Here is a 16,082-nt window from a genome sequence, read left to right as displayed (position 1 = left end):
AGTTAAGAGTTTTTGTAAAACGTGGTCACATAAATGTAAAAAACTGAGGGAGAGTTTACAGAAATTCTGTTATCAAACTTTGCATCTGCCCAGTTCTTCCAGTAAATGTTGTTTTGTAAAATATTCAGTGTAAATTGTTCAAAGTTGTCATTGTGATTAGAGCTGTGTGGTTTGTTAAACATATACAAATCTATGGTTTTTGTTTGGTATACATTTTTGTGAAAAATATGAGGCTCATAGAAATTCTGTCACCGTGGAATTGCCCTGCTTCAAATAAGAAATGAGTAAACTCCTAGCTATTTTCTTTTGTAAATAATAACTTCACATAAATGTATCATATTTAATTAATGGTTTGACAGGCCTTATATTATGTGTGGTATGGCATCTCTAAATGGTTGATATCGTTTCACCTCGTGAGGGCAAGTGATGACAGAAAGCTTTTTCAGGGACATATTTGGTACTGGCGCAGTAGCTAGCTACTATAGATGTTCAAGGGGAGGCGTCTACCGCTATGCAATATTTATATTGTTGTTTAGAGAGGTTGTTGGGAGGTGCACCGGGGGTTTCATTAACCTCAGTTTCTTACTGGACCTGGAATATGATTGGGATCCTTTTGAGATGTGATTAACTTTATTTTTTCGTACTAGTTGCATGCTAAAAAAACTTGATAGCATTTGCTAACCGGCTAGCAAAATGTGTTTGACAGCTAGGGAACATTGCCTAACCAGCTAGCTACAAGGTTATCTATAGCTAGCCACCAATGACGAGAATTGGATTTGTTTGACAACTTGGTAATAGCTCATGTTAACTTCAAACAATTTTAAAAGTATCTGAATTCTAAGAAACGTAACGTTGAATAGTGTTGGTTGTAAAACTAGCTAGCCATTTGCCAGATTGAGTATGCATTGGGCTGGCAGCTAACGTTAGCTTGCTTGCTGACAGCAACTTGAATTTGCAGCGTTGTTGCACAATGTTAGCTACAGATTACAGAATGTGCAATCAGGAAAATGACCCATGTTACACTTATTTTATATATATTTTTTTTTTGCAGTAGTCTAAAATAGCTGTTCTCAAACCTCACCTCGGGGACCACTAGACGTGTCAAAATTGTGTTGTACTGAAGTAACGTTAGCACACCAGATTTACTTAAGTTAATTAAGGGCTTGATTAATTGGCAAGTTTAATCAGGTGTACTAGCTTTGGAAATGCATGGAACTGCGGGAGGTCCCAGAGGAGAGGTTTGAGAATCACTGCTGCAGGGAAGAGTGAGGACAACCTATTTATTTGTACTGCACTCATGTCAAAATAGGCTTWRTTTTTTTTATTGACATAAGTTAACCATTGAGCCTTGTTTAGTGGAGCAAAGGAAATTATTATTTTGTCTCATCTCTATTTTCAAGAATGTTCAGGAGTCCACAAATTCTGGCCTTGACATGCCCTGTCAGACCCCTGCTGCTGCTGTCTGTCAGAGACCCCCACGTGCCTGCCCTACCTGAACACGCCTGTCATAGGTGGAATGGACCCAAAGCAGGGAGAAGTCTCTGTCAGGGGGATGGAGGGAATGGTGGAGGGGAGGAGGCAGTGCCCCTCTCTTCAGCCATCTCTTCACACCTTGTTAGCAGAAGCACCTCCGGTTGTGAAAGCTGTCTCCTAAACACCGCACCTCAACACCCCTTACAAAAAGCCACCCCTCCCAACCGACCTCAATTGTCTCAGGACTCTAGCTTTGTCTCTTTGAAACATACACCACGACTGCTGGTGATAGTAGCATGTGACCCTTGGAAAACCACTTCATTGGAACATTTGGACAATTCCAAAGCCATCGAATGTTCTAGCGACCGTAAGTGCCTTCTACAAAGGAGGCAAACTGGCAATGGTAGCCAATGTTTGTCTGCTGAGGTGAAGGTCAACATCACATTCAGTGTTAAAAGTGGCAAGATTCACAAGGACATTTTTCACAGACTGCTTGTGTCCACACCCAAACAGTGGACTGTGGATCCCCAGCGACTCCTTTCACTCCAGAGCCACGGCCTGCWCCAGTCTGCTGCCTCCGGCCCTGAGGGTGCCCTGAGGGAGTGCCTTTCGCTGGTGAACGAGGCGCGCTGCCGGCAGAGCCTGGAGCCTAATGTGGCTCTCTATGAGAAAGACGTCCGGGGGGAAAGGGGGCCCAGTGAGGCCCAGGGGAAGTGGGCGTCTGTGCTGGTCTCTCTTTGCTCTGTGGAGGGAGAGCCTGCCTTCCTGTTCACCCTCAGATCCACAGCACTGAAGGGCAGACACAAGGGCGACGTCAGGTAACCACAGACTCCTGCACCATTCCCACTGCTTTTGGGCTATTTAATGTTTGACATATGATGTCATGACATAACTTAACAACTCTGAAAATGACAACTTTGTTCGTGTGTTTTGAGAAAAACATTGTCATATAAATGAATGTATGAAGTTGTATAGAAGGCTGGAAATTGACAAAGTGCTGTGTGAATGTCCAGTTTTGCAGGAGGCAAGCGTGACCCCTCGGACAAGGACGTTGTGGACACCGCCCTGAGAGAAGCTTGTGAGGAACTGGGCATCACTGTGGCAACAAACCAAGTGTGGGGCGTGCTGAAACCAATCCGGGATATGGTGAGGACCTTAACCCTACCCATAATCCTTCATGATCCCCATTCATCTCTATGTGACGCACTGACAGACAGCTAGTAGCTCCCCTCTGTGCTAGATCAGTTGAGATGGGGTAGTATTCTTTCAGTGAAACATTTCTTYATATGAGTATGTCTTCATTATGTAAGTTGTTGATCTGCCGCTTTTCCTAATCATTGCACATTTTCTCTCAGTCGGGAATGATGATAGCCCCTGTACTGGCCAACCTCGGCCCCCTGGAGGCGCTGTCGTTCAAGCCAAATCCTGCCGAGGTACAGTTACAAGAACTTTGTTTGCCTTTGGGCTGAACTAACACGAATACCAACTAACATGGAGTTAAAATGACATTCCTCATTCTCTCTCAGGTAGAAGAGATTTTCACCCTGTCGCTCTCCCATGTATGCAGTCCCCAGAATCAGGGATACACCCACTTCCGTACCGGTGAGCGCTACGGATACACCCTGCCCGTGTTCCGCAACGGGAAGCACCGCGTGTGGGGCCTCACTGCCGTGGCCCTCGAACGCACGCTCAAACTCATCGCGCCGCCATGACAACCAATCATTGCAGCCATCACTACTGTTTTTTTGTAAAGTATAGTGTATGTGTGATTACGGAATAATTTGATTATTTGTTTCATATGTGAAATTGATCATTGTGGCTTATGTATCAATTGAGGACTTCTTATAATCAGTGTATCCCATATACTGTAAGCATACATGTCAGAAGTGATATATTGAATAAATGAGATATCAGGTAGGGTCATGTAAGGAACAATCAACTTCCATGTCAAAGTCACTTTGGATTGTAATGTCACTATATTTTGTCATACTGACATAAAAATCTGAGGTTCTCCTTGGAAAGGTKAAATCTTTACAGTTCATTCATTCACTAACCTTATGAAGGTAAGGCACCATGTTTTGGTCAGAAAATGCAATAAAAATGTTTTACGATTCTATCCTTTTTTGAAATGTTATTTCCTTAGGTTTCTGGACAGGACCAATCATTATTTTATATGACATGCAGACAGAAATAAATATAGTGCAAAAAAATAGCATTTGATGTAGAACATACAGGTATTGTCTCGGTCAAATTCATTACACAAAAAAATGTATGGTTCAATCACACACATTTGCAAAACATCAAGCTACAGTATGTCAAAATCAGCATTGTTTTAATTAATATGTACATTCATTTTCTATTCCCACGTTAACTCCAACCGGTTCTGTTCCATACATCTGTATTATGCTGTACAAGGCTAGAACCATATAGAGTCTGCAGAAAAGCAACATTGTGATTATTTTGTATGTAAAGGTCCTTTGATGATGATGTTCAGTGTCCAAGCGAGACTGCAAGACTCCCAAGATTCCTTGAAAAGATTGTTCTTATAGTCCTGTGATGGATTCATCTCATAACTATGGTTGTACTGTAGCAAATGAATGGGGCAGGTGCTATACTTCAAGGGCTGGAGCACTCCATAGGGTCTTGGGAGTCAGGCAGCAGGTGGCAGTTGAAGGGCCAGCTGAAGGTGAAGACGTTCAGGGCCTGACTACACTGCTGCGCTGCCCAGGAGCACACTGACCGGCAGGGCTGCAGCACCCCTCCCTGAGGGCTGCAGTGGGGCATGAACATCCCGCACACCAGCCTGCGCAGGGGCTGGAAACACGCCAGCTCCATCAGCACCTGGTAATAACCACAAACCACAGGGGAGAGAGTTATAGAGCGGATGTACAGTATCTACCTCCATCAGAATCAAACACCTAAAGGTCTGCACATCCCTTTTATGGTCTTRTTCAGTGTGTAGTTGGTTTATCGTGGATGAAACAACATATTGCTATGCACCAGTGGAGGCTGCTGACGGGAGGGCGGCTCATAATAATGTCTGGAATGGAGTGGAATGGCTTGAATGGAATGGTATGAAACACATGAACACCATGTGTTTGATTCCATTCTGGCCATTATTATGAGTCGTCCTCCCCTCAGCAGCCTCCACTGCTATGCACCTACAGTATATTATGTTACAAACAATGTTCAAGTTAACTAAAAACACATGAAAGAAAAATCTATATTGTTCTGTGTGGTTGTGTGTTGACAGGCCAGGTGTGCGTTCTCACCATGTACTGACAGAGCAGCGTGGCTGCCTCTCTGGTCAGCGATGGACAGCCAAATGTTGGGGAAGGAGGTGAGGTTGTAGCTCAGGCCCTGACACATCTCCACCTCGATGYGCTCACAGGACAAGCCTGGGGGAGAGGTATGATACAAATACAGAAAAGGTTACTAATCTGTCATAATGGAGTCATTCTACTTGAAAGCTTAGCAGTTGTGTTATTGCTGTAGGAATCAAACAAATATGATGTGTGTGTTGTGTATTGTTGGCTCACTGAAASTGGGATAGGTCGAGTTGTCACAGTCGTGCTCATCTGTCCCGTCTGCACAGTCAGTCCAGCCATCACACAGCCACTCCTGGTGCAGGCACTCCCCACTGCTGCAGGTAAACTGAGTAGGACTGCATGTTCCTGTCACAAACAAGGAAACAGGTGATCCACTCCTCATATTTCCAGTGTAATTCCTTTAACTAAACCACTTTTAGATGTTTTAATAAATTGGCTTATTTTCTACATTTACAAGAGCATAACAGACTAGATACAGGGAGACCGATTTGGGTGATGTTCAGTAAGGAGGAAACGTTTTGAAACAGAGTGAAACGAGGATGGTCCTACCTGAAATTGTCCAAGTTTTGTTTATTGCTGCTAAACGTTTTGCTACGGTCTGTCCTACTGAACAATACCGATGTGTGTGTGGGGGGGGGACTCACTCTCGGAGAGGGAGATGGCCTGGTAGGACGCGTTGAAGCCACTGTCTGCCACACCCTCGTCAGCCACAAATACCATGGTTATCTGAGGCCCAGAGGAGGTCAGCTCAGGAGGCAGGCTGGTTCCACAGTACCTGCGACAGGATAGAGAAGGAACACTAGAGCTGGCTGTGGTACAGTAACAGTAGTACTGCGTTACAGGCTGTTGTACATTAGGGTACAATTAGCCTGGTCCCAGATCTGTTTGTGACCATGTTCTGTTTTGCAACCATAGGAATCCCCACCACAGGCTAGGTTACTACAGGCACTGTCTTATCAAGGAAGAGTGCTGTTACTGTTGTGAATGTTTTATGGTACACATACAGTACCAGTCAAAAGATAGCCACACCTACACATTCAAGGGTTTTTCTTTATTTTTACTATTTTCTGCATTATAGAATAATAATGAACATCAAAACTATGAAATAACACATATGACATGTAGTAGCCAACAAAGTGTTAAACAAATCAAAATATATTGTCCTGTTGAAAAACAAATGATAGTCCCACTAAGCGCATCGCTGCAGAATGCTGTGGTAGCCATGCTGGTTAAGTGTGCCTTGAATTCTAAATAAATCACTGACAGTGTCAACAGGAAAGCACCCCCACACCATCACACCTCCTCCTCCATGCTTCATGGTGGGAACCACACATGCAGAGATCATCCGTACACCTACTCTGCATCTCACAAATACACGGTTGTTGGAACCATAAATCTCAAATTTGGACTCAGACCAAAGGACAGATTTCCACCGGTCTAATGTCCATTGCTCGTCCATTACTCTCTTCTTATTTTTGGTGTCCTTTAGGAATGGTTTCTTTGCAGCAATTCGACCATGAAGGCCTGACTCAGTCTCCTCTGAACAGTTGATGTTGAGATGTGTCTGTTACTTGAACTCTGTGAAAAATTTATTTGGACTGTAATTTCTGAGGCTGGTAACTCGAATGAACTTATCCTCTGCAGCAGAGGTAACTCTGCGTCTTCCTTTTCTGTGGCGGTCCTCATGAGAGCAAGTTTCATCATAAGGCTTGATGGTTTTTGCGACTGCACTTGAAGAAACTTTAAAAGTTCTTGAAATTTTCCTTATTAACTGACCTTCATGTCTTAAATTAATGATGGACTGTCGTTTCTCTTTGCTTATTTGAGCTGTTCTTGCCATAATATGGACTTGGTCTTATAGGGCTATCAAATAGGGCTATCTTCTGTATACCACCCCTACCTTGTCACAACACAACTAATTGGCTCAAACGCATTGAGAAGGAAATACATTCCACAAATTAACTTTTAACAAGGCACACCTGTTAGTTGAAATGCATTCCAGGAGACTACCTCATGAAGCTGGTTGAGAGAATGCCAAGAGTGTGCAAAGCTGTCATCAAGGCAAAGAGTGGCTACTTTGAAGAATCTCAAATATAAAATATATTTTGATTTGTTTAATACTTTTTTGGTTAATATATGATCCTGCATGTTATTTCATAGTTTTGATGACTTAGAAAATAGTAAAAAATAGTACAAATAAAGAAAACCCCTTGAATGACTAGGTGTGTCCAAACTTTGGACTGGTTCATAGTTTGCTTTGTATGTTTCTATGTTTTGTTTGGTCAGGGTGTGATCTGAGTGGGCATTCTATGTTGTATGTCTAGTTTGTCTGTTTCTGTGTTTGGCCTGATATGGTTCTCAATCAGAGGCAGGTGTTAGTCGTTGTCTCTGATTGGGAACCATATTTAGGTAGCCTGTTTTGTCATTTTGGGTTGTGGGTGATTGTCTATGTGTAGTGTTTTGTGTCAGCACTATTATTCGATAGCTTCACGTTCGTTGTTTGTTATTTTTGTATAGTTCGTTCAGTGTTCTCTTTTTAAATAAATATCAAGATGAACACTTACCATGCTGCATATTGGTCCTCCGATCCTTCCAACTACTCCTCCTCAGATGAGGAGGACGACGAGCGTGACATGTATTAATGTCATATACTGTCATACAACACCTATGCTTGATTTTAGAAAATTTCATTTGACTGGATGTACTTGCTTTGAGCATTCCTTTTTCAACCCTTCTGAACTAATTCGTTGGTAGTGTATGAAATAAAAACATTGGGAAGCTATTATAATAGGTCTTACCGTCCGAGTACTCTGCCGGCCCCGGTATCAGCACTGTCATGCACCTCTACATAGTCAAACTCATACACGTCCTGAGTCTCCAGACTGAAGTTACGGAAACTCAGCCTGATCACATGACCCTCCTCGACAGAGATCTGCCATGTGCACAACTGACAGAGAAATAAGAGTAGATTAAACATACTTTACCATGGTAGGATTTCATGAAGTCTATTCTGGGTATATGGCTGGGTATGTCAATTAGATACGATGCATGTTGGTGATGTTGGTGATGGTTTACTAGATCCGGTGTAGGTAGGTACCTGTTGTTGAGGGTAAGGCTTTGGGTGGTTTGGACTCGCCAGGTAGCCGTAGAGTCCAGTCTTTTAGCCCCCACACTCTGTTCAACAACATAGCAAAAAACGGTGATGTTTAGTTTCGCATAGATAAGCAAACGATTGCCCTTTTACTAGAATTGATTACCAGGCTTCCTCACGACTTTGTGATGAGCGATTTTGCATTATTTTGCTTGGAGCTGCTGTATGTATGCAGATAAGTCACTATGATGCTGAGTGTGTACTGTGCTGTACACCCTGTTCTTACCTTTGTGCTTGTGGCTGCAGTTGGCCTCATCAGAGTGGTCATGACAGTTGGGCTGGCCGTCACACACTGACACAGGCAGGATGCAGCGCCCGCGGTCACACATAAACTCCTCCCTGGAGCAGCTCTCTGAGAACAGACACACGCATTTCTGATGGTATATGTTAATGTACTGTGAAAATACATGTTTCCTGAAGCAAAGATCAGTTCAGTGTGTCTGTTGATTCTACCTCTGACCCAGTACTCACTCTGTTCAAGTGTGATGGCGTGGTACTGGGCGATGAAGCCACTGCCTCCGATACTACCGTCGGAGCGGAATGTCACCCACACAGTGCTGCTGTTGGTGTTCACAGTAGGGGGTGCCACGTTGCCACAGAACCTAGGGTGGAGATAACGTTAACTTTTAAAATGTCAGCCCCAAAAGGCAATCATAATTCATCTTTATTCTTCACTTAAAAACCCATAACAGCAGAACCGCAAAGAATTCAGGGCCAGAAAGTAGGCAGAGTTGCCATCTATACAGAACTTGTATGCCACCTAGTTGCCACAGTGTGTCATGAAGAGTATGATTTTTCAAGAGGCTGTCATGCATTAGATTCAGAAGTGTGTAAAACATGCCCGTAGTCACTTATGTTAATCTGATCCTGGATCTGTGATTAGAGGCATCTTCCACCTCAAACAAGTTTAGATACAGTACGTTTGACCCACCTGGTGACAACAGAAGGTTGCTCCGTCTCCTCCTGAACCTCCAGCCAGTCAAAGAGGCAGGGGGATGGTCCTTCTATGGTCAGAGAGGACACATGGATCTGGATCAGGGATGGAGGGCGCGCCCGGATCACCCAGACACACAGCGAGTCCGGGGGATACGATCCAGGGTGGTTGGGGGAGCTAAAGCTGCCCTCTGAGTCTGTCAATACGCCCCCACATCCTGAGACAGACAAACAGTGAGAGACGTACAGGGTAGTGTATTACTGTATTATTATTGTATTGTATGTATCTGTTGGTAAGTACACATCTGTAAGGTACAATCATTGGAATATAACTACTTATTCTATTTCTATGGATACAACTGTAGTAGAAAAATACTCACTAGTTTCAGGGGTAGGGTATCTGGCTGGCTGTGGGGCCACTGTACTGTCCCTCTGACTGTGGTTGGTGGGGGTTGTGGGTAGACCACGAGGCAGTCCATCTCCAGTCAACAAGTCCAGGGGATTGGGTGACACCACTTCCCCATCCACACTCTGCCCCTTTAGCTCTGTGGGGTGAAGAACCCAGTGAGAGATAGAATAAGAGGACATTAGTGAATGACACAAGCTTGTGATGTGCACAAGTACTGCACTGCTATTCCATGCTCAAGGGACCATATAGCGTATGAATTGGCAATGCTAGTTTAAATAAGGACATTGTGTCCATAATTATGTAGGTGTCTATGAGATTGAGATTTTTTTCATTAGGGTTCTTCCAGCTTTTTTGAGAGATGAGTGAAATGTATGTACACCATGCTCTGTAATCAGTTCCTTTTGAGGATCAGAGGTCCCACTGTTCCACCCATAGAATTACATGGATTTTTAGTATATTGTGGTCCCCACTCCCCCACTCCCCCCCCTCTCCTCTGTCACTCACTCACGTGTGAAGATGAGCACAGTGCAGGCAAGGTCTGCTACAGGAGCACAAGCTGCAACAGAGACACCAACGGCCACAGCTACACCATGGACCCGCAGACGCATCACACACACACTGAACACACTTTCGGATGGGACACATAACACGTACACATGGACACACAACTCAAACAACACGTGAAACACACACAACACACACACACACACACACACACACCACAACACACACACACACACACAACACACACACCCACACCACACACACACACACACACACCACAGGGAGGAAATGGGAGGAAAGACATGGGTGGTTGAGGAATAAGTTGTACGGCGCAAAATGGAAGAGGCAAGTGGAAGGGGGAAAAAAGTAAGGACTTGTCTGTTGGCCCTGCTTAAAGACAAAATTGGTTAAAGAAATTGTGATAATAAAAAGATACCAGTTTCATTTAAGACAAAAAATGTACAGCTGTGCTATAGATTGGATCATTCTTAAATGGCCAACTGAGCAATGGTGGGAGAAGGGCCTTGGTCGCTTTAGAGTCTTGTGGAGATGGAAGCAACTTTCCAGAAGGACAACCATCTCTGCAGCACTCCACCAATAGGCATTATGGTAGAGTGGCCAGACGAAGCCACTCCTCAGAAAAGGCACATGGAGCCCGCTTGGTGTTTTGTCAAAGGACCTAAAGACTCTCAGACATTACATTCATTTACAGTTTAAGTCATTTGAGACACTCTTATCCAGAGCGACTTACAAATTGGTGCATTCACCTTATGATCAGTGGAACAACCATTTAAATAGTGCATTAACTCTTTAAAGGGGGGGGGGGGGGGGGGGTTAGAGGGATTACTTTATCTATCCTAGGTATTCCTTAAAGATGTGGGGTTTCAGGTGTCTCCGGAAGGTGGTGATTGACTCCGCTGACCTGGCGTCGTGAGGGAGTTTGTTCCAGACCATGAGAAACAAGATTCTCTGGTCTGATGAAACCAAGATTGAACTCTTTGGCCTGAATGCCAAGCGGCATGTTGGAGGAAGCCCTAGCACCATCCCTACCGGTGAAGCATGGTGGTGGCAGACATCATGCTGGGGGGATAACCCTAAAGCCACACGCCCAAGACACAATACGAGTGGCTTGCGAGCAAGTCTCTGAATGAACTTGAGTGGCCAGCCAGAGCCGGATTGAACCGATCGAACATCTCTGGAGAGAACCTGAAATAGCTGTGAAGCAATGCTCCCATCCAACCTGAACAGAGCTTGAGAGGATTGCAAGAAGAAGATTGGGGAGAAACTCCCCAAATAACGTATGCCAAGTTGTAGAGCATCATACCAAGAAGATCAGGCTGTTAATCGCTGCCAAAGGTGTTCAGCAAAGTACTGAGTAAAGGGTCTGAATACTGTGTGATATTGCAGATTTTTTATTTTTAATATCTTAGCAAACATTTCTAAAAACCTGCTTTTTTTGCTTTGTCATTATGGGGTATTGTGTTTACATTGATGAGGGGAAAAAACGATTAATTAATTTTAAGAATAAGGCTGGTGACCTAAGAAATGTGGAAAAAAATCAAGAGGTCTGAATACATCCGAAGGCACTGTATATACAGCTTAAATATACAGTACAGTCAAAAATTTGGACACACCTACTCATTCCAGGATTATTTTTATTTTTACAATTTTCTACATTGTAGAATAATAGTGAAGACAATCAAAATATGAAATAACACATATGGAAAAAGTGTTAAACAAATCAAAACATATTTTAGATTTTAGATTCTTCAAAGTAGCCACCCTTTGCCTTGATGACAGCTTTGCACACTCTTGGCATTCTCTCAACCAGCTTCATGAGGTGGTCACCTGGAATGCATTTCAATTAACAGGTGTGCCTTGTAAAAAGTTTATTTGTGAAATTTATTTTTTTCTTATTTCGTTTGAGCCAATCAGTTGTGTTGTGACAAGGTAGGGTTGATATACAGAAGATAGCCCTATTTGGTAAAAGACCAAGTCCATATTATGGCAAGAACAGCTCAAATAAGCAAAGAGGAACAGCAGTCCATCATTAATTTAAGAGATGAAGGTCAGTCAATCCAGAAAATTTCAAGAACTTTGAAAGTTTCTTTAATTGCAGTCGCAAAAACCATCAAGCAATATCATGAAACTGGCTCTCATGAGGACCGCCACAGGAAAGGAAGACGCAGAGTTACCTCTGCTGCATAAGATAAGTTCATTAGAGTTAACTGTACCTCAGATTGCAGTATAAATAAATGCTTCACAGAATTCAAGTAACAGACACATCTCAACATCAACTGTTCAGTGGAGACTGTGTGAATCAGGCCTTCATGGTCGAATTGCTGCAAAGAAACCACTACTAAAGGACACCAATAATAAGAAGAGACTTGCTTGGGCCACGAGCAACAAGCAATGCTGTGATAGCCATACTGGTTAAGTGTGCCTTGAATTCTAAATAAATCACTGACAATGGCACCAGCAAAACACCCCCACACCTCCTCCTCCATGCTTCACGGTGGGAACCACACATGCGGAGATCATCAGTTCACCAACTCGGCATCTCACAAAGACACGGCGGTTGGAGCCAAAAATATCATATTTGGACTCATCAGACCAAAGAACAGATTTCCACCGGTCTATTGTCCTTTGCTCATGCTTCTTGGCCCAAGCAAGTCTCTTCTTATGGTGTCCTTTAGTAGTGGTTTCTTTGCAGCAATTCGACCATGAAGGCCTGGTTCACACAGTCTCCTCTGAACAGTTGATGTTGAGATGTGTCTGTTACTTGAACTCTGTGAAGCATTTATTTGGGCTGCAATTTCTGAGGCTGGTAACTCTAATGAACTTATCCTCTGCAGCAGAGGTAACTCTGGGTCTTCCTTTTCTGTGGCGTTCCTTATTGAGAGCCAGTTTCATCATATTCCTTGATGGTTTTTGTGACTGCACTTTAAGAAACGTTCAAAGTTCTTGAAATGTTACGTATTGAATGACCTTCATGTCTTAAAGTGATGAAGGACTGTCGATTCTCTTTGCTTATTTGAGCTGTTCTTGCCATAATATTGGCTTGGTCTTTTACCAAATAGGGCTATTTTCTGTATACCACCACTACCAGTCTGCCAGTCACATTCTGTTAAACGTCCCATAAAGCACACACATCCCTGGGTTGCTCCTCTTTTCAGTTCGCTGCAGCTAGCGACTGGAACGAGCTGCAACAAACACTCAAACTGGACAGTTTTATCTCAATCTCTTCATTCAAAGATTCAGTCGTGGACACTTTTACTGACATTTGTGACTGCTTTGCGTGATGTATTGTTGTCTTCTTGCCCTTTGTGCTGTTGTCTGTGCCCAGTAATGTTTGTACAATGTTCTGTGCTGCTACCATGTTGTGTTGCTACCATGTTGTTGTCATTTTGTGTTGCTACCATGCTGTGTTTTGTACCCTGATGAAGACAGCTTGCCTGTCGAAACGTTGGTAAATTAAATATTTTTTGCATCTGAGCTCCTAGAGTGTGCGGCTCTCCTTTATTTGTAAGTTTTATTTGTAAGTTTTCTACTCCGCTAGCCAGCACCTCGCCTAAATAGGTGTGCGTTTATTTTTCTTCTAGATTGTCATGTGTTGCTGCCTTGCTATGTTGTTGTCTTAGGTCTCTCTTTATGTAGTGTTTTGTTGTCTCTCTTGTCGTGATGTGTGTTTTGTCCTATATTTATATATACTGTTGAAGTCGGAAGTTTACATACACTTGGGTTGGAGTCATTAAAACTGTTTTTTCAACCACTCCACAAATTTCTTGTTAACAAACTATAGTTTTGGCAAGTCGGTTAGGACATCTGCTTTGTGCATGACACAAGTAATTTTTCCAACAATTGTTTACAGACAGATTATTTCACTTATAATTCAATGTATCACAATTCCAGTGGGTCAAAAATGTACATACACTACGTTGACTGTGCCTTTAAACGGCTTGGAAAATTCAAGAAAATTATGCCATGGCTTTAGAAGCTTCTGTTAGGCTAATTTACATAATTTGAGTCAATTGGAGATGTACCTGTGGATGTATTTCAAGGCCTACCTTCAAACTCAGTGCCTCTTTGCTTGACATCATGGGAAAATCAAAAGAAATCAGCCAAGACCTCAGAAAAATAATTGTAGACCTCCACAAGTCTGGTTCATCCTTGGGAGCAATTTCCAAACGCCTGAAGGTACCACATTCATCTGTACAAACAATAGTCCGCAAATATAAACACCATGGGACCACACAGCCGTCATATCGCACAGGAAGGAGACGCATTTTGTCTCCTAGAAATGAACGTACTTTGGTGCAAAAAGTGCAAATCAATCCCAGAACAACAGCAAAGGACCTTGTGAAGATGCTGGAGGAAAAAGGTACAAAAGTATCTATATCCACAGTAAAATGAGTCCTATATTGACATAACCTGAATGGCTGCTCAACAAGGAAGATTGTACTTTTTGGAGAAATGTCCTCTGGTCTGATGAAACAGAAATAGAACTGTTTTACCATAATGACCATCGTTATGTTTGGAGGAAAAAGGGGGAGGCTTGCAAACCGAAGAACACCATCCCAACCGTGAAGCACGGGGGTGGCAGAATCATGTTGTGGGGGTGCTTTGCTGCAGGAGGGACTGGTGAACTTCACAAAATAGATGGCATCATGAGGGAGGAAAAGTACGTGGATATATTGAAGCAACATCTCAAGACATCAGTCAGGAAGTTAAAGCTTGGTCGCAAATGGGTCTTCCAAATGGACAATGACCCCAAGCATACTTCCAAAGTTGCGGCAAAATGGCTTAAGGACAACAAGTCAACGGGTATTGGAGTGGCCATCACAAAGCCCTGACCTCATCCTATAGAAAATTTGCGGGCAGAACTGAAAAAGCGTGTGCGAGCACGGAAGGCCTACAAACCTGACTCAGTTACACCAGCTCTGTCAGTTAGGAAGGGCCCAAAATTCACCCTATTAATTGTGGGAAGCTTTGTGGAATCACTTCCAAAACGTTTGACCCAAGTTAAACAAATTTAAAGGCAATGCTCTACCAATACTAATGAGTGGTATGGTAACTCTTGACCACTGGAAATGTGAATGAAAGAAAATAAAAGCTGAAAATAAATCATTCTCTCTACTGATTATTCTGACATTTCACATATTTAAAGTAAAGTGGTGATCCTAACTGACCTAAGACAGGGAATTTTTACTGGATTAAATGTCAAGGAAATTGTGAAAAAACTGAGTTTAAAAAGTATTGGCTAAAGTGTAATGTAAACTTCCGACTTCAACTGGTATATATATATTTATTTTTTTTTATCCCCGTCCCGCAGGAGGTCTTTTGCTTTTGTAGGCCATCAGTGTAAATAAGAATTTGTTTCTAACTGACTTGGCCTAGTTAAATAAAGGTTAATAAATAAAATACATTGACACACAACACCACTGATTGGCTCAAACGCATTAAGGAAAAGAAATTCCACAAATTAACTTTTAACAAGACACACCTGTTAATTGAAATGCATTCCCAGGTGATTACCTCATGAAGTTGTTTGAGAGAATTCCAAGAGTGTGCAAAGCTGTCATCAAGGCAAAGGGTGGCTACTTTGAAGAATATAAAATATAAAATATATTTTGATTTGTTTAACACTTTTTTGGTTACTACATGATTCCATATGTGTTATTTCATATTTTTGATGTCTTCACTATTATGCTACAATGTAGAAAATAGTAAAAATAAAGAAAAACCCTTGAATGAGTAGATGTGTCCAAACTTTTGACTAGTATTATAACATTTTGTCATAAAGAGCACATGTTCAACTTCATAAAAAACAAGTTTTCCCATCTGAAGATGTTAAATAAAAAAATGACAATAGTAAGGACCTGTTAAAAGTGCAAAATAAAGTAACAGGGTTGACCGTAACAAGATGAATGATTTCATCTTAAATCAGTCATGAATCCCCTTGTGACAGGGGGAAAGGGAGCTTGTTGTGTGCAACAGGGAGTGGCAATTTAACGATTTCTAGCCTGCCTATCTATGGATAACAGGGTAGACCTGTTATGCTCGATCCACTCAGTTTTCTGACACTAAACACCAGAAAATAGCCAAGAAGAGCAGAACCAGCTCACCTGCTTTTACATGATTTGACTATTAGATGTTCAATGTTTCTTTAGAAAAAAACATTGTTAAAGGAAGCTTTCACCATATAAAAACAAGAGTTCAGTTCACGTCACAGGGTTGACCTTAAAATGAGGGACAGACGCAAATGATTCATGAGGGACAGAAT

At 42.5% G+C, this 16,082-nt stretch overlaps 2 protein-coding genes across 4 annotated transcripts; one reads left to right on the top strand and one right to left on the bottom strand.

Annotated features, from left to right (window-relative positions):
• The first annotated feature begins 432 nt into the window (after positions 1 to 432).
• Positions 433 to 3,589, top strand: LOC111960321 (uncharacterized). 3 transcript variants are annotated; one of them, XM_023982298.1, is made up of 5 exons: positions 433 to 791; positions 1,401 to 2,291; positions 2,487 to 2,619; positions 2,829 to 2,906; positions 3,000 to 3,589. In XM_023982298.1, the coding sequence occupies exons 2-5, from the start codon at positions 1,402 to 1,404 to the stop codon at positions 3,183 to 3,185; spliced, it is 1,287 nt and encodes a 428-aa protein (XP_023838066.1). In that variant the 5' UTR covers positions 433 to 791; position 1,401; the 3' UTR covers positions 3,186 to 3,589. The 3 variants fall into 3 exon arrangements, with proteins under 3 accessions (XP_023838066.1, XP_023838056.1, XP_023838064.1); XM_023982288.1 differs by having other exon boundaries at positions 434 to 620; XM_023982296.1 differs by having other exon boundaries at positions 434 to 2,291.
• A 327-nt stretch (positions 3,590 to 3,916) lies between these two features.
• Positions 3,917 to 10,875, bottom strand: LOC111957083 (membrane frizzled-related protein-like). Its single transcript, XM_070436786.1, is given in 13 exon segments — positions 3,917 to 4,314; positions 4,746 to 4,773; positions 4,775 to 4,871; positions 5,013 to 5,147; positions 5,447 to 5,577; positions 7,601 to 7,749; positions 7,900 to 7,976; positions 8,180 to 8,305; positions 8,425 to 8,555; positions 8,885 to 9,104; positions 9,267 to 9,431; positions 9,804 to 9,922; positions 10,850 to 10,875. Coding segments are annotated over 13 exon segments (1,629 nt in total). The 3' UTR covers positions 3,917 to 4,089.
• Positions 10,876 to 16,082: the final 5,207 nt, after the last annotated feature.

The sequence above is a fragment of the Salvelinus sp. IW2-2015 genome, linkage group LG4p (assembly GCF_002910315.2).
Source record: "Salvelinus sp. IW2-2015 linkage group LG4p, ASM291031v2, whole genome shotgun sequence".
Lineage (NCBI taxonomy): Eukaryota > Metazoa > Chordata > Actinopteri > Salmoniformes > Salmonidae > Salvelinus > Salvelinus sp. IW2-2015.
This window is presented reverse-complemented; position numbering and strand designations above follow the sequence as displayed.